The following is a 22,942-nucleotide window of genomic DNA, read 5'->3' on the forward strand; positions in this document are numbered from 1 at the left end:
CGCTACTACAAAGAAATACTTTTTATACTACAAATTTGTCTGCTATATATAAAGGTACACCAGCGATTCCCAGCAGACAGTGTTATGCAGAAAACAACCAAGTAAGGTCAACACGAGTAAGCGTGGCTCGCCTTCACAATGTGAAGGCGAGCCAAGTTCACATCTATTTCGTGCATAACACCATCCACAACCTAATACAAGTCTTTTGGCATCTTCATTTCTAAAATACTATTCATAAGTTTTAGCACAGTCGCCAATGTCGCCATCAGATATATCGGAGCGGTAAGGCGCTCACAAATATCTGAACACGCCTCTATTATCAAGGCGTTAGGGTGCGTGTTCAGATATTGTGAACACCTTGGCCGCTCCGATATATCGGATGGCGACTGTACCGAAGTCGCAGAATATAAAAGTATGAGAAATTTTCATACACCTACATTTTCAAATTCAACACTAAGATATGTTAAAAATTGAGGATACAAATATCAACTCTAAACTGATTTTAATAGAGTTGCGTTTCATTCTAAATATTTGTCGATATATCTTTATTGAATAGCAGCTATTTATTACAAGTACTAGTCTTTCGCATTTGTTCAGCGTATATACATAAACTACTTAATTATGTGCATACATATTACCTGTATTTATATATAGAAATCGTTCAATAATGTTCCCGATTCAAAACCGAAATCGACGATTCGATGATGTGCTTTATTTATATCATAATAACGCACAATTTCCATTAGCAAGAGTTGGCTCGGTCAACGGAGCTTTAAATTTTTCGTTATTCATAAGATTTTTTACAAATCTGCGTTAACCTCTAGCGTCCCACGGTCCTAATACTAGTACAAATTACTCCAATTATTTTTAAACCATTATTAAATGGGACAGAGTTTGTTTTTGTTTTCTTTGCAATATTTAGGACTTACGCCTGACGTGGAATGCCAATCGTCATAGAAACCAGATTCAATGGAAAATATTTCTTATTGCAACGCAATAAAATTCAATTTGACTCATTTATGCGCTGCCCTTTTTTCCTGCATATAACCCTCCCTTCTTTTCGCCGTATTTATCAATATTGGGTCCACAATCATCATCTAGCCCCGCTAGTAAGTACAATTGATTCACATGAGTAGCGTGGTAATTCCATCGTGCAATATTAGGACTGGCGTCTAGCGTGAAACCAGTTTCAATAGTAAATAGCTCTTATTGCAACACAATAAAATTCAATTTGACTCAATTGTGGGCTGCCCGTTTCCCCTGCATATAACCCTCCCATCTTTTCGCCGTATTTATCAATATTGGGTCGTCATCTAGCCCCGCTAGTAAGTACAATTGATTCACATGAGTAGCGTGGTAATCCCATCGTGCAATATTAGGACTTACGCCTAGAGTGAAATGCCTGAGATCATAAAAGCTGCCGCTGCCTGTGTCGAACAATGGCAGGAGTGTTTTGAGTGACGTCATGCCGTCATCGAACATCTTCTTGGCGAGTGAGATGGAGTTCTCACCTTCGATCACGTGGAGGTCGTAGAGGCCGAGGAGCGTGTATATGAAGCCGTTCAGGACGAACAGCGGCGGTTTTGTGGGGTATTCCTCGTACCTGGAATTGTGAGAAATGATTCATGAATTTAGCTTTATCTTATTCTGTACTTGGGTCATTCCATAAGAGTAAGGCCCCATTTAGACGGATCATGAACTTGCATGCTTGCTTGATGATATAATGATGCATTGAATTTCATTACGGTGCTTGGTCAGTTATTGCATGGAAGTTCTCGTTTTCCTTCTATTCATGATGCAAATTTAAGTAGTAATTTATCTCGAAAACTGTATTACTTTGTATCCACATGCATTAACACGGTATATAATCACATCATTAATAAAAAAACAACACGCAATGAGTTCGTGACTCACGTTACTTTTGCGCCTTCTACTATAACTGTAAATATTTCTCACTACTTTGTACTTTGTGTATTCCTGTGTGTGTGCCCTAACAGTTATTTATGATAAAAGTGCGAAAAATAGGAAATTTGCAACGAGTGGCGAATTTTAAAACACTCCCTGCCGTCGTGTTTTAAATCGACTGCGACGAGTTGCGAATTACCTATTCGCTGTATCGTACAATGTTTTATAGTACACGGCATATGGACCTTAAATTTTTCGACGTAGTTACGTAATGTGCTTATTATAGCACCTGGTGTCGTAATGTAGCACCAGATGTACTGTAAAATTACTTATGGACTTACCATACATGCTTATCCATCCACATAGCTTTAACGCCGCCGGCGTGGCTCGGTACATCTAGTAGATAAAGGGCCTTTTTAGCCGCTCGCAGGTAAGCAGCGTCACCGCTGCGGTGGAACGCCCTGGCCAGGAGCGAGATGCCGTGCCCTTGGCTCATTGCTGAGTGCCTGTGGAAAAAAGAGGGCATATTATTGACTAAAAACATTAAACAAAAATTGGTCTTAATATAGTATTTCTTGCGTCAAGCAAGCGTTCCATAGTTACGTCCCTTAAAAATGTATGTTTTTAGGGTTCAGTAGCCAAAATGGCAGCAATAAACTCTTATAACAACGAACATCTGTCCGTTCGTCGAACAAAAAACAATTACTCCGTGAACATGGCGCTTGCAACAGTGCCGAAATATCGAGACCCCACACAACAATCTTCAAATCAATTTGTCACAAGAATCTTACATAGTAAATTCACATTCCAACGCTAGTTTTTAACTACAAAAACTGTTCGACCGTTTCGACATAGAAAACACGACCTTACCGCAACCAGTTAAGGTTCAAATTAAAAGATGCGCAAACGGTGCGCAGCGAATGACATTTGCCGATCTATAATTATCTCGTTCAATTGCATGTGCAGACTATTTGCGCCGGCGCCGATCTAATTAGGCTGTTTTATTGTTTATCAAGTGTATACGTTTCGGATCTTCTTCTATTGAGCAGATTAGCAAAAGTTTTGCTAAAGTGTGTATGATGTATTGTAGTAATATTGGATAATGAGGAATATCTTGCGGTAACTAAGTGTGGTTTACCTCCACATTTTATACCTAACAATATTTACACCTATCATTTCTTATTTAGTTATTAATCTATATGAGGCATAGTCCTTTAAATCATTTTAATGTAAAGCGGCGCTTTGTTCACAAGTAGCCTGGTCAGTTCATAGTTTATCAGCAAAATACAACAAATTATACATTCAGATAGTATGACTGGCGCCTTCAAGTAAATCATGATTTGTATTGCAATATTGCAATACTGTAACAGCATTTATTTACATTATCTGATACATTTTACATATTATGTATTTATAAAACTTAAGAAACTAAAACCCGTTCTGAGCCATGCCGGGTCCAAAGGTCCCCATTACACTAGCAGCGTTACCCCGCTGTATGGCGATGGAGACCTGTTGGACAAGCCATGACTCAGAACGGGGGTCATTCCCCTTTTCTCTGAGGCGCTTTCCAAGCTCCCTGAAGAGCTCTCGTGCCTCCCGTCCCCAGGGCCCAGCTGTCTCGACAGCGACGGGCACGAAGTCGTACGTGGCTCCCAAGGCAGAGTATTTCTGTCGCTTATTTTTGGCGGCAGTCTCTGCCGCCGAACCTGCCGACTTTGCGGTGTGTCCTACATGGGATGCAGCAAATGTACTCACACAAGTTGCATCCCATATAAGACACCGCCCTCTCTGCCAGGGAACCAGCGTCAGCCCGTCGGGTCGTTTGCCATCTGTTCGAGACAGCCCTGGTGGTTCCAGGAGGCACGGGACACCCACCGACAGCATCGCTCGACGGACGATTTCATTTAAAGAATGGTGCCTGGGGAAACGACCGGCGCATCTCTGACAGCTGAGCCCATGGTGGCCGTTCTCTTCCACCATAACTCCACAGATGCAGCGGTGCGCGTTGCACACCTTGCACCCCAACCTTAAGGCCACTGCGATCCTTAGGGAATCGTTGTCTAGCAGTGTGCCTAATTGAGGGGATGGCAAGGCGTGCAACCATGCACCCGACTCAGGCTTGGAGGCGGCCTTGAGACGCGCCAGATCGGTTATCGAGGCACCAGCCTGTAAATTCGCGTGGCGAAGCCTACAGAGGATGCCATCCCAGCCCCTCTGAACGGCCGGATTTTCTGGATGTTCATTAGATGGACATAATGTGGCCCATTTTGATAAGGCATCGGTTGCAAAGGGTAAGCAGATATTGGTGTTCTCTATTGTAAGTATGCGACCAACTAGATCAGCTGATCCGTGTACCGAGGCCAAAAACGCCACCAAGCCGATGTCTTGGACTCGACGGATGCCGATACCGCCATAGCGAACAGGTAAGGACGCCTGACGCCACTGATCTCCGTTCAAACTTACGTTCAGTACTGATTCTAGGATGAGTTTTAATGTGTCGTCGAGGGTTTGTAGGTCCTGTTCGAAAAGCCAAGTCGGAGATATTCGTAGGGTGTACACGGTACGAGGTAGTGCGAAACAGTTCCGCAAAAGAATGAGGGAAACATGTCCAGACAGATGAACCAGGTGCTCCCGTACGCCCGAGAGTGCCTGCCTTTTGCTTTGTAATACAGAGCTGACACCCTCGGAGAATATGGGAGCACCTAGGAGTTGGAAGGAGGATTTATCGATCTGCCTCATTCCCGGCAGAACAGTTTCGAGATCTGTGAGTGTTTCAAAAGTTATATCGCCGCAAGTAAAGAATTCGCACTTTGAAGGATTAATTTCTAGTCCTATTGTTTTTAATGCCGGTATTAAGGTCTTTAAATTTTCTATGACAACATCAGGGCTCCCTCCAATGACACCATCATCAAGATACCATACGTTTAATGGTGCTTTAACTGCAGAAATCATTTTATGTATGGCCAGACAGAATAAAAGGGGACCTAGAGGGTCGCCCTGTTGAGCGCCGACTTGAGATTGGATGGGTTCACCCGAGTAGAAAAGATTACTCGGGGAGGCATAACATTGATAGATGAAGGGGTATAGGCGTGGAATTTTGTCTAGGACTTCATTGAGGATGATGTCTCTTTCTACACTATTGAAAGCATTTTTTATGTCTATCTTGATGATGATGTCATTGGTTGTATGGTGTTCCGTTGCGAAGTGACGAGTGGCATGTATTGCCGCCTCGCAGCCCAGAATTGTGCCAAAACCCAACTGTCTGGACTGCAAATAGCCAGACATTGTTTCTCTTACTGCTCGGCAACAGAGTTTAGCCGTGAGGCGCCGGAAAATACTGCCTACTGCAATCGGTCTGATGCCACCGTCTTTTTTAGATAAGGCACAAAGAGAGGCCCCATAAAGAAATGGTCTCACCTCCATGTTTAGCATACCTCTCAGTAGGAAATTGCATAATTTCGCGAGGGCCTCTAGCAGGCGGGGCCCGTTGTTCCCGGCGGCCGGCGAGATCAGTTCTTTAAGGTGTTGTGGCCGCAAACCATCGAAACCAGAGGCCGACCCATTATAAAAAGACGAGATTGCCGTGGCTACGTCTGAAGGCGTTACAGACAGAAAGGGGCTTGCAATGTTAAGCTCAGGCGGCAATGTTACTAGTCTAGATGGTGGCGGATGTTTCTGTTTCAAAGCAAGTAGGGTATGCTCATTGGAGGGAGCAAGTGCGGAGTCCGACAGAAGCAACCGAACGGCTCCTCTCAGATCACCGTCGTGTACTTTGGTCTCGATGGTGCGGTATAATGAGGCGGGTTTGGCTGTAGCTGTGGATGGAAAGTATATATGAATGTTATTAATATTGTTTTTAACTTTAGACGTGAGTGATCGGCGCTCAGTGGCGTCTGGCACCCTTAAGGCTGAGTATGAGAAAGATAATAGACTAAACCAATCGTCAACATTATTAGTATGTAAGCAATTGTCAATAATTGAGCATAGCTTATCAGCAGCGAGGCACCTGGCTCCTTTAGGGATGTGTCTAAGTACTGGCACATTCGATTTGAGTATTGGTAGATCATCTAGTCGGTTTTTCTTGTATGTGGTGACTGTGGTACTACGTCGGAGATTCCGGTTTGGGTGGGATTGGTACCCGAGATGCAGCTGGTACCATGGTGTTTTCTCAAATGGATATTCAGTCCCCTCTGTCCCTTAAAGGAGCGATTCTGAGGGCAAAAAGGACAACGTGTTGAATTATTTAGAGTGGGCGGGGTCAATTGTCCTGTAGGCCCGTGGCATGCCGGCTGCTGTAGTGGCAGCGATCTTTGCAGTGATGGTGGCGGCGGCGGTTGTGGCAGTGGCATCGGCGGGGATGGTGGCCGAGGCTGTGGCGGTGGTAACAGCAGCGGTGGCGACGGCGAGTGCGGTAACGAAGGTTGTGACAGTGGCGGTGGTGGCGATCCCGGTGGTGACCGTGGTGGTTGTGGCAGATCGTATTCATTACAGGATTCGTCTGTGTCGGTTGCTGAGGCAAACTCATCCTCTGACGAAGAAATTCCGCGTAGGGACTTGGGCGAAGCGGGCCCTGGGGAAGGCAGTGGGGATGGTCGTGCGTTTCTTGCTGCTTTTTTCTGTAATCTAGTGAGCATACTATGGATAGTATTTTTTGTAGTTAAACTTCATCTGACAGGGGTTCATTATATCGGTATTTTCGGTGCCACAAGGTGGCCCAAGGTTTGTAATTATGTGTATACAATGTTAAGGGGCGTAAAGAGGAACACTACACTGAATAAAAGCTTATTTATGCGGTAAAGGGGTACAAAAGTAAATATTATGATGTAAATTTTCACTTGACACGTCTGTCATGGAACGTCACGATTATATATATATATATATATATATATATATATATTATTTTAACAATATTGTTTTTACTATCAAATAAAGTCTTATAGGTACATCAGATCATAACCTAGTCACAATTATAGTTAGTGAATATCTCTCTTCTTCCTAGCGTTTTGTCCTGCATTTCAGCTAGTGAATAGTTGGTGAATATGATTTGATAATAAGCGGGCTAGCGTAAGCGAGGTAGTTTAGTAATATAAGGCAGACACTCCCAGTTCCGGTCAATTAACTGGGACACATTGGGGTTCTATTTCTTTTTTTTAAGAAGTCGCTATATTTAACATAAACGAAAACTTTAATGAAGCGCCAGAAACACGATATGTCATAATTTCAAAACAGACAAATAAATACAAATAAAATAAATTGATACTCCTGCCGAATTTGCGTCTACAATATTTTCACTGCTTTAAGAGTATTTTAATGTTCCTCTGTCAGTTACGAATATCTGTGACGTTCCATGCCTAAAGGGTCCCCATGCTCCATGTGCATAAATACCCTTCTCTGATGGAAAGACATAGACATAATTACGAGTATAAATGTATCGCAACTGTTACATGAAAGTAGCAGGACAATCTTAGACATGTTAATTGATGAATAGCTCCATCCATCATTCCGCTCGCGCCGATCAAATGTGATTTAAATACAATGACGGGTTGACGGGTAACAATCGCTTCTTACTGTCACAAGTGCCGCTCGGAACTTAAACTGTACAATTGATACGAACATAAATAGTACTTAACTCTTATCAATAAGGTCTGACGGCGATTCAAAGGGTTAATAGGCTAACTTTAGGCTAATAAAACAATTTTATAGCCTTAAGTAAGTTTTCTTGAAAGTACCAGTCATTAAATACTAGTAAATTTCAGATTTCTTAATTTTTCCGTACTTTGTATGTAAATCCTAGGCTCCATGTCCAGCTTTCTAGGACATCGGGAAGTACGAGTATCAGTGAGTGAGGGGCCAAATCGCCGTATTTTAGGTATTATTGACGAAACTGAATGAATTTAATATGTTCCATAACTACAGGGTGTCCGGTGGCAGATTTCTAGTTTCAAAGTCAATTTACAATAAAAAACTAAAGAAATACATTTTGATATTTGATGGCATTAGAATATTCAATGTTGCGGATTTTATTTTCAATATGTCTCAGTGGTCAGTATCTCAGCGTGCTTACGCAATTGAAGCATATTTTAAAGCCAACGATTCGCTAGTTTTTGCACCGAAAATTTTGTTCACATTTCAATATTCGTCGTGTAAGTGATGGGCCGAGTGTTAATTTGATTCGGTTATGGGTACCCGCAAAGGTTTCGCAAAACTTCTTCGGTCCAGAATATCCCAAGACCAAGCCCCAGCCGGTACACTCGGACGCCGGAAAACATATTGAGTGTACAGCGGAGTTTGGAAGAAAGTCCACGAATCCCACTTTATTGAGAATTCCAGAGGCTAAGCAGGTTTATGTCAATAGTGAAGACTCTAGACAAATGATAGTTGATTACTTTTTGCCAAATTTGCTAGCACATCCATCTTACTTGTCACACACCTGGTTTCAGCAAGATGGTGCTACGCCCCATACTGCCGGAGTGTCCATGAATGTGCTTCGCGAAAAATTCCCTAGAAAATTGATATGCCGTTTTGGTGATATCACGTGGCCACCACGATCGCCCGATTTTACCCCTATGGATGTTTTTCTATGGGGGTACCTCAAATGCAGAGTTTATAATAACAACCCACGGTCCATAGCTGATTTAAAAGAAAATATCACCAATGAAATCCGCAACATGCTAAATGCGAGGCTCCGCTTCGAAGAACGCGTACGTGTTCCCGGAGCTCATTTAGAGGATATAATTTTGTAAGTAACTAAATCCGCATTTGTGCTCTTTTTTAATAGATGTAAATAAATGTTCTACCTTAAGCCGTTGTTTTTTTATTTCATATTAAAAACATAAATCTGCCACCGGACACCCTGTACATCTTATCCCGTAAATTTAAGCTCTCTGGTGTTATTTAGGACGAAGCTGTGAGGGTTTGAAAATGAGACGTAGCCGCTTTTTATTGGTCGTCTTGGTGAAGTTAACGTAAAGAACTCTTACCAGACAGGCCGCAGGTCAGTGACCCCTGCAGCCACCCGGCGCCACACGGGTATGGGCCAGCCTCCGCTCCGGGCCCGTTTGTCGCCGCACCATCCATGAGGCGGCCGCGTAGGACCGCTCCATGTGTGCGCTGTATGTTCGGGTTGTCTCGCTCTATAAGTGTTATCTCACTCACCAGCCAGGCCGCAGGTCAGTGACCCCTGCAGCCACCCGGCGCCGCACGGGTATAGGCCAGCCTCCGCTCCGGGCCCGTTGTCGCCGCACCAGCCATGTGGCGGCCGCGTAGAACTGCTCCATGTGTGCGCTGGTGCTTATAGTCAGGTTGTCGAGGGAACCGTTGCCGCTTAGGATTATGCTGGAGATCTGTGGCAAAATGAACAACAATTTTAGTATAACTCTAGCATCAAAGGGGTTTAAAACCTGCGTTTTGCTCACGTTAAAGTGAATGAACGAGTTTGGAGGCTCAGATGCGGCTTTCAAACTAGTTCTTTGATACAATACACTAAAAGTGTTATTAGTCGCCTTTATTTTATAAAGAGGAAGTAAATTTACCTTGAACTTGGTCCGTGGCGACTTCCGCTTGGGCCTGTCCAACAAGGCCCAGCCTTTTTGCATGTCGACGATTAGGTCGCGCGTCAGCCGCCGCCATATTGCTTCTGCCCCGATGCCGTAGTATATATGCTCCTCCTGTACAACATGCATCAATGTACATATTGAGATATATGCCAAGGAACGGTAAGTAAATATTTTGCTGAGTATAGTAGAAAAATATAGCTTTCCTAGGCACTATTGTTCTACTGCGCTTACTTTTGGAATTTGACTGCCAAGCTGGGTTGTCAGCTTTTTTTAGAACGCAGCCGTAAAAGAGTTAAGATGGAGAAAAAACAGAAGTACCAAGCTGGATAAGCCCAGTCTTTGTTATGGCGTTTACAGATGTACCTCCTTGTTAAAAAAAATTGTTACGACTATGTTAATTTCCACTCACCTGAGCATAAATCATCTGTGTAGTCGTAACATAATGCAAATAAGCAGTCTCTTTCCTCTCCTTGTTCTGCAGCACCACTGTCACCGACGAGTTCGGCCTCAACAACACATCCACGCTCAACACGAAGTCCAGGCTAATATTCACTTTCAACCACACTTGGCTCGACGCTAACTCCGTCGTCGAAAACTTTAAAACATTCGAACGCACTTTCTCATCAAATTCCCTTGACAATGACGCGTCTTTACTGACAATCCAGTTCTCTAAATACTTCTCGCTGTCATCTAAGATCCTTATTCTTGGTTCAGGCTCTGTAATATTCTTGCTGTAATGTGACAAGCCAAATTGAGCTATCTGCGTTGGGTAATAGAAGCCTCTGGGCTCCCATTGCGTCGAGACGGGAACACCGTCCGTCCCGCTCACGCATTTGACGCGGTCTCGAACTTCGACGTTGTAGTTCTCAAAGGTAACGAAGGTGCCGCGCGGATCGTACTTTTTCTTCGGGTGGTAGATTTTGCTGTAGCTGTGAGACCATTCGAATTTCTCGACGCCATCCACTGATGTCACTTTCCCATATATCTAAGGAAACATAAAAACACGTAAAAAATGTTTTGAGTAATTTTAGTAATAGGTTTAAAATAAATAATATCCTGAAAAACGTACAGATCCCTTTACAGGTCCCTGGTCACAGCACCGATTGAAGACAGCTAACCAAAAAACGGTATTCCAAGTTAGCCATCAAAGCACAACAGTTTAAATTACGTGGAAACAAATATATTCATATTTAGGGTCGATGGAACGGGTGCGTCCCACGAGATATAACTACATAATATATAATTTCATATTAATAACGTTCACAAGATATAATGAACGTTTGCTATAACATTAAAATCAATATTTTTATTAGGAATAACGGTCATTTAACATAATACTCATTTTGTATAATGATTTTTTATATAACACTCAAATACTATAAATTCAGTTTATATAACATACATAACGTATATCGATCATAGTATATACTATCTTTTAGTATAATGATTATAAAATATAATAGCGTATGATATACTAAATAGGTTATAACTGCTACCCCTATACAAAACAAGCTGTTGCCAGAAAAGTAGGTTAGGTTAGGTTAGAACTGCGACCCCTACAGAAAACTAACTGCTGCCAAAAGTAGGTTAGGTTAGGTTAGAACTGCGACCCCTACAGAAAATAAACTGCTGCTAGAAAAGTAGGTTAGGTTAGACCTGCGACCCCTACAAAAAACAAACTGTTGCCAGAAAAGTAGGTTAGGTTAGGTTAGAACTGCGACCCCTACAGAAAACAAACAGCTGCCAGAAAAGTAGGTTAGGTTAGGTTAGAACTGCGACCCCTACAAAAAACAAACTGCTGCCAGAAATGTAGGTTAGGTTAGAACTGCGACCCCTACAGAAAACAAACTGCTGCCAGAAAATAAGGCTAGGATAGGTTAGAACTGCGACCCCTACAAAAAACAAACTGTTGCCAGAAAAGTAGGTTAGGTTAGGTTAGAACTGCGACCCCTACAGAAAACAAACTGCTGCCAGAAAAGTAGGTTAGGTTAGAACTGCGACCCCTACAAAAAACAAACTGCTGCCAGGAATGTAGGTTAGGTTAGAACTGCGACCCCTACAGAAAACAAACTGCTGCCAGAAAATAAGGCTAGGATAGGTTAGAACTGCGACCCCTACAGAAAACAAACTGCTGCCAGAAAAGTAGGTTAGGTTAGGTTAGAACTGCGACCCCTACAGAAAACAAACTGCTGCCAGAAAAGTAGGTTAGGTTATTCTATACGAGCATTATGCATTTTGGTGTTAGATGTATTGAGTAATATACATTATAAATCTGAGATATTATGAACGTTATACATAATGATCGTTATATACAATGATATTATACTTAAATAACGTTATACTTAACAAAAATAGATATTTTGATGTTATATCTAACGTTCGTTATACACCTTGAACGGTATACAAAACAAACGTATACAATATGAGCGTATATAATATGAATATTATAGTATAAGTTCTTATGTCTTATATTACTTACCCGATGGAACACAGGGTTTTTTTTTATTGGGACCCAATTGGGGATAAAGTCAAAGCAACACGGTCTTACCTCGAATTATTTCCTTAAGTTGAACTGCACGTACAATACGTACATGTCTCCTGATCTCTTGGTTGCGGTAACCAATGGAATATTCGCCGTTGATCGAACATTCGCTCTCATCGCGTACTATTCGCTCGGTCAACTCGTTCGACTACAAGCTAAATTCAACTGCATCTCGCGCGATAAATTCAATTCTAAAGGAATAGAACATTAAGAACTCACCTCGAAATATTTCCTTATGAAATTAAAGGGCACGTACACATCGTCCCGGTCCCTGCGACAAGCGATCGAATATTCGCCGTTGATCGAACATTCGATCTGATCGGGCGCTGTTCGCTCGGTCAACGCGTTTGACAGCATCGAACCGACTGTGGACAATATAACATGGTCAGAAAGAAATTAACGATTCGTTGTTTTGATCGCTTATGAACGCGGTATTAGAAAAAAACCGTAAGTATATAAGCTATATATCCAAAATGCCAATCCATAAAACTCCCGTGAGACTCGAACATATGATCCGACCCGTTGACCCGTATGAGTAACCCGTTCAAAATGACAATCGTTATCGTTTATCTACAAACATCTACAGATGCGACCGAAAACTCGCGAGATCATTTCCATGCATTATTTAAGTTTCGATTGGCGTTTTCTATATACGATTGTCACTTGGCCTGACTTGCCACACTTAAATAAAGGCAATATCCTGTCTGCATTGCTTGTAGAATTGTATAGCTGTTAAGGCGTAAAAGTTTCAAATGGTGGACCAAACTCCTAGTCAAGATTATAGAAACCCTTAGGAAAAGGCGGTACGTGTACCGATCGACTATGTCCAGAAGTGGCTATTATTTTGGGTGATATGATTATAACATCTGAATTATTGTACCTGGCGGCCGGCTGAGCTCCCCACAACGCGCCCAGAACAGTGTGAGCGCGATCACGACGCAGCACAGCGCGCCCAGCGCCACGCGCAGGTTCAACCGCACCACCATCATACCCGCGCGCTGTCACAACGAAAACATTAGTTTAGTTTTAGTATTTAGTTTAGTAGCAGAAAATGGCTTCAGTCAAAGGCGGCGTTAGGTAGGCGGCGTTTAGTAACTGGTCTCCAGTGGGCTCTGCTCTGCTCAAGTCTATTTCGCGTCGATAAATAGGATAATAAATAAATAAAAAAGCCATTTTATTCTGGGTAACCATACACTATAAAGTATTTGTACTTAATCTAAGATAAATAGGATAACAATAAATTGTCTATCACCTATGGCGGTTGAGAGTGCAATACTAAAAGCTTGATGCTATCGACATCCAAAGTGACAGACAACTGGTATAATACACAATGCAGTATCGACTATCTATAGTCTACATGTACCGCTTACTGGGTGTAAATTAGTTTGAATCATAGGTCACATGTCAGTCAAAGCATTGAGATGATGAATAGACTATTTGTGCTAGAGTTGAATGACTCACTAGCTTCTATGAAGTTATTGATTACCTTCCATTGGATATCTAAAGTGACCCAATTTGAGGATGCATCTCTCAGATGACATCATTTAAGTGTAAAATAATTCTTCAATTAGGTAATTTACTGTACAGTACTGTATCAATAGTAGCAGATAATATTTATAACCTGCCAAAAGTATCTACCACCCTGGAATACTTTTCCAAATAGAGATATGAAGGGAATATAATTAATAATAATATAATAATTTCGGTTCAAAAGTCTAATTATTCTACATAATTATAGTGTAGACTGTAGAGTTATAGACTTATCATATGAGAGTGGCACATGATCACTTGAATGACATAACATGATGCAGAAGAATTTTACCAAGTTCCTACTGTAATTATTTGTAAACACAGACAAGTGATATTAATTGAGATGTTGCACAATAACCCGAATAATTAGACCAATTAACACTATAAACTGGAACCAAAGCAAATCGCTCAATGCACTAACAACACTGACTGACCATAAATGGAACTTATGTCTTTGCTATTAGGTTTAAAATAGCCTTTCAGTGTGAATGGTACTTGCAGTCAGAAATCAGAGTAATGAGGTTAATGGCTTAAAGTTAGAATCAAATAAGAGGTCACAACCCTGAGGAGCACTGAGGAGAAGGAAGCGAAGAAGAGCACTGAAATGAAGGCATTAGATCTTTGTTCAATAAATAAATATTATAGGACATTATTACACAAATTTTGACTTAGTCCCACAGTATTTAAGCTCAAAAAGGCTTGTGTTGTGGGTACTTAGACAATTATATGATTATATAATACTAGCGACCCCAGCTTCACACGGGTTACACAAAACCGTAACAAATTGTACACCTAAACCTTCCTCAAGAACCACTGTCTGGGGTGGGGCGGCTAAAACGCGACTCATTAGTATGGAAAGAGCTCAGCATGCACTCTTAAAAACAATGTATTTTAAAAAATCCGTTACCCTACAGAATCATTATACCAACTAAGCGACGTATTATCAATAAGGAAACTATATATTTTACAAATTACTTTAAAAACCATAAAACCCTTTCCTACAGTGCCGACTATTTCTCTAGAAGGACAATAAAAAACGTTGCTAATATAACTAAAACTAAAACCATGTTTGCACGCTCACAATACAATTTGAAGTCTAGTCACATTTACAACAAAGTCAATAGGTGCCTAAATATTTACCCAAAACTTTACTATGATTGCAAATAAACAATTACAAAATGGTTAAAATCAAAAAGCTACAATGAAATAGAAGACTTACAAAACTAACCAGATACTATAACTTACTAGAAATTCACACATCAACTTTATAAACTAAGTAAATACATACAATCCATACATACATATACAGCCACAAACACACACACACACACACACACACACACACACACACACGCGCGCGCGCGCGCGCGCACACACGCCCACGCACACACACGCGCGCACACACACACACACACACACACACACACACACACACACACACACACGCGCGCGCACACGCACACACACACACTTACTGGCTCCTTTATTCCTTTATTTATTACTGCATGTCTGACAACCCAGATATTTCCCTAGTTCTATAAACAATTGTTATATATGATCTGAATTGTATACATATGTTAAACTATTAGACTTACTTAAACTAGTACTTGAAATTTTCGTGTAACAATCTGTTAATTAAGGAAGAGCGGTGTTGCCCAACACAGGCAAATTTTGCTTACCGGGCAACACTATCCCCTACTTTATAAACACGTGTATATTTTACGAAAATAAAGAATTTTAATTTTTAATTTAATTTTTTTTTTTTTTACTAACGGTAGGTGAAAACTGCATGAAAATCCGTTCATTAGTTTTTGAGTTTATCACAAACATGCAAACACACAAACAAACAGACGGGGGCCTTGTTATATAAGGTGTAGTGATATAAAATAAATATTTATAGATACTTAAATACATAGAAAACACCCATGACTCAGGAACAAATATCTGTGCTCATTACACAAATAAATGCCCTTACCAGGATTTTAACCCAGGACCATGACCTTCAAAGGCAGGGTCACTATATACCCACTAGGCTAGGGTTGCCATAAGTGTGGGGACTCAGACCGGGACATTTAAAGAAAACCGGCCAAGTGCGAGTCGGACTCGCGTCGCGTTTAAAGGGTTACACAATTTGTAACAATGTATTTTTTCATGTGAAACTTGAGTGAAATGTCTATAATTAAGTCCGACTCACGCTTGACTGCACATGTCTAATAGGTTTTCCTATAGATAGGTAAAGAACTATTTTGTTATTTTTTTTTCAAAATTTTAGCACAGTAGTTTCGGAGATAAATTTTCCATGTGTTTAAATGATTAATCATTGACCAGTCAAGCTACCATGTAGATTCAGGGGATTCAGGGTCAACGAGCAAAAAACGCGAGCGAAGCGAGCGCGAAATTTTTTTGTCAAAATTGTGAAAGCGTGTTAAAAAGGCCGGGCCGGGCCTAAAAATCCGAAGTTCCCCAGTGAGGCTAGCTTTCATGCGAGGTCGAAGCCGTGCTTCAGGATAAGCTCAGCTAGAGCATAGACGCCAACCAATGTCCATTGTATTAAAAAGCGAAACCGTAGGCCGAGCTTGGCGCAGCGAGGTCAAAGGCTAAGCTGAAGAAGACGAGATTTGGAAGACAAACCAAAAATTTAGGTAAAATGTGAGGCTGAAGGTCGAGCTCAGAAATCTCCACATTACTTAATAAGCCCGAAGCGTACTTATAACCAGCGCGGTGAGCTTTCATGCGAGGCAAAAGGCCAAGCTTCTCAAATCAAATTTTTATATTTGTTAAAAATTAAGCGACGCTGAAGGTCGAGCTGTAAGAAAGCAGCGCTAGTGTTACTCAACAATAATATGTGTCATATGTACAAGAGTTACTCGGAGGGCCGAAGTTCCATTGATGAGGTTTTAGGCCCTTGGGAGCCTGAAATTCGAGCTCTACATTACAGACTTTAAAAGCTATAAAATAACATACTTTACATAATCATCTAATTATTGTGTGTCTGAGAAACTGATATTGGACATTAGGTAAAAGTAGGTACCATAAAACATTTTTTTTTAATTAGGGCCATATGAAACGTAGAAATGTAGGTATATTATTATTTACCAAGTCCAGCCCCCTACTAAATAACTATGATTTTTAAACCGGGACAATTTTCTTATCGGCCGGGACGCCGGGACACCGTGCTTCAAACCGGGACATGTCCCGGCGTACCGGGACGTATGGCAACCCTACACTAGGCCAAACAGGTCATCAAGTATGAAGTTTACTACTATTATTGTAGTAAGTATTCAAAGATGTATGATCCACCAATGGTCAGGTCAGTTTAGCAAAAATATTATACACCTAGCCCAAGTAATTTTTGAATAAATAAATTTAAAAAAGAGTGTGGTTTTATAATATACATTCAAAAAAATATTCTTTACAAATATGATTATATTTCTTCCCGCCATTTACAGATTTAAGAATAATTTACTTACTTTCTCAGATTCTTAACTGATTCAATTCTCTTGTTAGCTTTCACACACCCATTACTTAAACAAAATGCATCTTTCTCTGAGTTCTACTTTAAATGTAAGTCAACAGTCCAATAAAAGCAATGCAAATTAATTAACTGCACAATTGCAAACAAATGTATCACATAATAAAATGTATTCACTACTATTTGTAGCATAACAGTAAATATTTACAGTGAAAGTCAAAACAAACTTTAATGTTTTGTAATGTTTCAAGTTTTACTACACAAACATGGTTAAAAATCAATATCACTCATTTCTTCAACTCTCAGATTACACTGATTACCTTAAATAGATGTCACAGCGATATTAGTAATTTGGTTTCTAATTATAGACGTAGGACGATCGGGCCCTTTAAATACGTGCGTCGGAATCTTTGCGTAGGCGGTGGATACAAACACGACGCTCATGACATGACACTACATCAACTAACTATTAACAGACACCATACCTACACGCACTATGTTTACAATCACACGTTGACCAAGTAAAAAAACTAATAGCTACTACATTTTCACGTAATTATACTTACTCTGCACAAGCCAGAGACATTCCATCCGTGCCGATAATGTTTGTTCAGCGATAAACTGCCACTTCTCATAGAACTAACACAAGATCACATCTTATTTAGCTTTGGGAACGCTGTTTTATTTTAATTATTGTTTTAGTTTAGTCTTTATTTATTCGGAGAGCGATTTAGATACTCGCAAGACACGGCTCCGTCCGTTCCGCAGGTTTTTATGATATTTTCGATGTCGTTCTGCAGCTGTGGGTGTTTGACAGTAGACGTCAAAAGCGTTTCGTTTCGTTGGAAGATTGTGTATTGGAACCGTTCGCTTCAACCCAATTCAACCTTATTGCATAGTTAAAAAATAATAAAATCGGTGACGCACAGCGTCAAATTAAAAATTATTGTTCTATTATTTTATTTTCATTAAAGTTTATAAAATAATAATTGCCTGAAATGAAAGTTTTGTCATGGAATCCATGGTCTAATAAAACATGGTCTTCCATTCCCAGAGTGACACGGGCCTACGTCACAATAACATTGCCACTTTATTTCAACATAACATGTTACATGGGTACATTATACCTATGGTTAATAAGTTAAAATATTTCTTTATAATTTTATAATTTTCATTTATATGTATTTTAGCTTAAATTTTACAATAACACGTCATTTTTAATTACTCGTTAGCAATATCTTCCGATTCACGAAAGAAATTTCAGACTTTCGGGTAATTCTGTTTATACTACTGGCAGCACAGGATAGCGCTGTGCACATTTGACAATTCAGATCTAGATAACTCACTGAAATATGAAACCTATGGAAGTGAAACGTCAACGAATAATGCGTGCCACTGTGACGTCATCTTAGGACTAAACATGGCGGTTTTAGTGCTGCCCAGAAGATTTTTACTGTTACTAGGTTTTATCGATACATCGATACCTTTTTAACGTTCTCGGCTCATTTTATTTAAAATACTAAGTATGTATTATTTGTGCAGTTTATGTTTTAATAGGAAGTAAATAAATAAAAATTCTTTATTAGTATATTGTTATGTGAAAAGATACTTTGATTGAGTAAGATGTGTGGAGTCTAGGACAATTTCGTGCTTCAAATTTGACAGGTAAACGAGATGACGCTGTACTACTCAATACATATTGCGATTTTTGCGGTAACACTGATTTTCATAAGTTGACGTTTGACAACTTAGTGACCGCAAAACACATGGCGCAGTACAGCGCCATCTGTTTTGGATGTCAGAATAAGTGTACGTGTTTTTCTTGGACTTTACCTCTCTATTACAATCAATTTTGTTGTGTTGCTAACCCTGAAGTCTGTAACACACTACCGCACTGCACCTCGACCTTGGTGCGCCGTATCTATAAGTGAGAGCGATACAAAATTCAAGCTTATTAAGCGACGGGTGAAAAAAACAAAACACCTTCAGAACATTTTTTTATTACAAAAATAAGGAATGACTTCCGCTCTTCATCTTCTTCAACATTTATTCAGCAAATAGGCCACAAGGGCATTTTTATACGTCAACATTGAATTTACATACAAGCAAAAATAATAACAATACATTAACCATTTTATAAATTACAACTATATGTATATGGTCTCTTAATGTCGAATTATATAAAAAAACTTTAATAATGATATAAAAAAGCCCGCAGGGCAGCTTGTGGAGTAACGACCCCACGGACCCGAGTGCTCCCGAGAGTCGGTCAGGGTCTCCATCTCCAGCTCTTTCTTTTTATGTTCATTTCTTGGTAAGCTATAAAAATGATTTAATTATTAAATTAAGATAATTTAGTTGGTTTGAAGCGGGGTAGCATGATAAAATAAGAAAATATAAATAGGCAATCATAATATATCGATATCAAAGTCGATAAATAAAGTACAACCCTAGCTGAAATGTTTACATTATTTAAGCGTAAAAATATAGTTAAAGAAATCCAATCACTTCATGATCTATAACTGCACAGAAGAACCTTGCTATTTATAATTTGAAACATCCTTAAATTTCCCAGGAACATTAACAATAACCAATATTTTTCATGTAAATTATAGCGTACCTGTGTATGGTTAAAGATGGCTGATTTGGTGGTTTTCTTATGCCGCACCCTAATACACTACACACTGGCATATTCGCGACGTAATTATTCACATTTGGCTTCAATTATTTTCAATCACAAGCAAAATATTGAAAGATAATTAATAATTTTAATTTTCACCACGACTTTTTGACAGGACAAGTACCGGCTGAACTGACAGACAATGACATTTGGGTGACTAAACATGGCGGATTTTCGGCCGCATTAGGTATTTACGTATTTTCATGGAACACTTTATGTCCGTACTGAAATACTGTCACCTTTTTTTGCTATGGGTTACAGTGCTGAGTAAAAACGAGATAGATATATATTTATGTGTGTGCCGTCAAAATGGGTGCTATTTCTATAAGCAATTGTACGTATAGAACAATATGTCTTGTCCCTATTATATAGGTCTATGAGATAACTTCATGCCCTGACCGTCATCCTTGTCGAACGCGTGTTAATTGTTATTTCCTTCTCGCTCAGTGTCAGCAGTCGCAGTGTTTTCCAAACTTTTCACGTCGTAAGCTTGGTAATTAATGGCTGTGAATTAGTTTTTTAAACGTTTGTCTTGTATAGATAAATAAAGTTTAATTTAATACATTAGATTTGTTTTATTTTACTATGTTTCTACATGAATAACTTAAAATTAATGCCGTTAAAATAATTTTCACCGTTGGTTAAAATTCTCCCACATTTCAAAGTTTGAGAACCTGTAAACAGCATGATGACGTAGGCGCGTGTCAGTTAGGTCATACGCGAATCTCGGAATGGAGTACCAGGCGGAGTATATTATTATACCATGATGGAATCATGATAATTATCAAGGAATAATCACATGCAAACAGTCGTGTCCAGAAGTAAGCTACTTATATCATTAATATTAAATCTAATTTTTATAGTAGGTATAAACCGCGAACGAAAAAATCAATTTACAATCGCTGGGTATAAATCAGTAATCGGATTACTTTCCTCTATTTATCAACCAGGCAGCCTTTATCAAGGTTTTAATTAGTACGGCTTCTCATAAACGGGTACCTAATGATTCTCCGATAAACTTTTAGCAGATCATCGATTCGCCGACAACGATTCGCCGAACATCGTTTCGCAGAGTCATTTATTTGTCAATGTAACTTCTGGTCAACTAACGTTACGTAGACTCTTGGTTCACATACCGTTCAGTTTGCTTCTGTGTAAATTCGCAGAACTATTATTGGACGATTTCCATTTGGCAGAGTAATCGTTTCGTTTAAGCAATGTTTAGTCGAATAACGTTTCACATTTTACATATAAGTCGTTATTTTCGAAACAAAAGAATGAAATATTATCATTTTTTAAGTAAATGCGTTAAGTATATGTAGTTACGAAGAAGTTAGCGAATATGTAGTGTCAAACTCGTGGTAAGGCTACAGTTGCACTTCATGAAATTGGTGGATTTCAGGAGGAAATGCTTGAGTTACTTTAAATACCGAAATCATAATACACAGTATGCCTTTAAAAATTGAGGGGTTCCGTCAATTCCTCATGGATTACAACATCAGATCAGAACCAAAATTATTATGGGAATACCTCGCAGGTAACTTTTTTCAAACAAAAAATAATAACTCAAATCGGACCATGGGTGCTGGAGTAATCGCTAAACATACTACTTTAAAAAAATCATCATCATTATCATCAACAATCATCATCATCAGGCGCACTTCATCAATAATTGAAATCTCACCTTATTTTATATATTTTTTTAGCATTAGAAAGAAGGTAAGCGACGTTGACATGTCTTTAAACTAAAAAACGCTTTTTAAAAATCAGTAACTAAGTATTACTTATGAAAGCAGAAGAATATAAATGATCGTATTAGATTCGTGAAACAAAAGGCAAAATCTATAAGACTGCCGTAAGACCGGTCATGTTGTACTCGTATGGTTCGGAGTGCTGGACTGCACTTAAGAAGCACGAACAACAAGTGCATACGGCAGAGATGAAGATGCTGAGATGGGCAGGTGGGGTAACACGCTTGGATGAAATGAATACGTCAGAGGATCCTTTAAGGTAGCCCCAATAATCGACAAGCTGAAAGAAGGGAGACTCCGCTGGTATGGCCACGTAATGAGAAGGGAGGAGAGCTACTCTGTAAAGACTGTGCTCAACATCAAAACACAGCCCAGGGGAAGAGGCAGGCCACCTGCCACGTGGTGGTCAACTGTCGAGAGGGATCTAAAGGCCCAAGACATTTCGCCAATGACAACCCGGGACAGAAGGTCCTGGAGCCGCTGCACAAGGAGGCCCGACCCCAGATGACCTGGGAATATGGGTAAGGACAAGAAGAAGAAGTATTAGATTCGTAAATGTTACATATTTGCCATGACTTATTTTTAAAAAGAGTTTTTCAATTAAAAGACACGTCAAGATTGTTTACCTTTATTCTAATGCTAAAAAAACGAACATTCAATATTAATGCCAAAGGAACATTCGACCTATTGTGTTTCGACCAATGGTTTCTCGGGTAATTACGACAGTTACTAAATGATTATTCTACGAATAGTAAATATGCGTATCAATGTTCTGCTTATTGACTACTCTCGCAAATGACTATTATGCGTAACGAGATTCGGCGAATCGTTACTCTGCCAAACAACCCGTCTGCGAATCGTTGTCGGCGAAACAAAAATCGGCGTATTTTTTTTCGGAATATTAATAGGGCACCCTCATAAACAGATTTGCCGCGAATGAGATTACAGGCGCGAAGCCGATCATGCGTATCAAGATTTTTTTTACCAGGTACTGTAGGTACTTATTAAACCCAATATACCGAAGCCAGTTGACAATTTTTTACCCGACTACGACATTAAAGCATTATATTTCTATTAGAGTTATGACTGGAAGCAGGGGCGTATTTTGAAATTTGGCGCCCCGGGCCAATAAGTTTCACCGCCCCAGAAGTCAAGGAAAAAAACCGGCCAAGTGCGAGTCGGACTCGCCACAAAGGGTTCCGTACCAAAATCAAAAAATCACGTTAGTTGTATGGGAGCCCCACTTAAATATTTATTTTATTCTGTTCTTAGTATTTGTTGCTATAGCGGCAATAGAATGCATCATCTGTGAAAATTACAACTGCCTAAGCTATAACGGTTCATGAGGTACAGTCTGGTGACAGACAGAAAAACGGACGGAGAGCGGAGTCTTAGTAATAGGGTCCCGTTTTTACCCTTTGGGTACGGAACCCAAAAACAATTTAAATCAAGTGCGAGTCGGACTCGCGTTCCAAGGGTTCCGTACATTACTACCCAATTTATAAC

The 22,942-nt window shown here is 39.9% G+C and overlaps 1 protein-coding gene across 1 annotated transcript; it reads right to left on the minus strand.

Moving 5' to 3' along the window:
• Positions 1-492: 492 nt before the first annotated feature.
• On the minus strand, positions 493-17,850 carry LOC134792623 (D-glucuronyl C5-epimerase B). The gene is made up of 8 exons (XM_063763867.1): positions 17,572-17,850; positions 12,884-13,001; positions 12,223-12,368; positions 9,871-10,446; positions 9,438-9,572; positions 9,061-9,248; positions 2,247-2,411; positions 493-1,603 (listed from the first exon to the last, which is right to left on the minus strand). The coding sequence occupies exons 1-8, from the start codon at positions 17,638-17,640 to the stop codon at positions 1,237-1,239; spliced, it is 1,764 nt and encodes a 587-aa protein (XP_063619937.1). The 5' UTR covers positions 17,641-17,850; the 3' UTR covers positions 493-1,236.
• Between the last annotated feature and the right edge of the window lie 5,092 nt (positions 17,851-22,942).

The sequence above is a fragment of the Cydia splendana genome, chromosome 8 (genome assembly GCF_910591565.1).
Source record: "Cydia splendana chromosome 8, ilCydSple1.2, whole genome shotgun sequence".
Taxonomy (NCBI): domain Eukaryota; kingdom Metazoa; phylum Arthropoda; class Insecta; order Lepidoptera; family Tortricidae; genus Cydia; species Cydia splendana.

Bases quoted from the DNA above. Each gene is read 5' to 3' on its own strand.
- LOC134792623 (XM_063763867.1), bottom strand. From the start codon at position 17,640: ATGAGAAGTGGCAGTTTATCGCTGAACAAACATTATCGGCACGGATGG. The intron at 10,447-12,222 runs GTGAGTTCTTAA...ATGTTTCCTTAG, and splicing joins TCATAAGGAAATATTTCGAG to ATATATGGGAAAGTGACATC. The intron at 1,604-2,246 runs GTAAGTCCATAA...TCACAATTCCAG, and splicing joins TGGATGGATAAGCATGTATG to GTACGAGGAATACCCCACAA.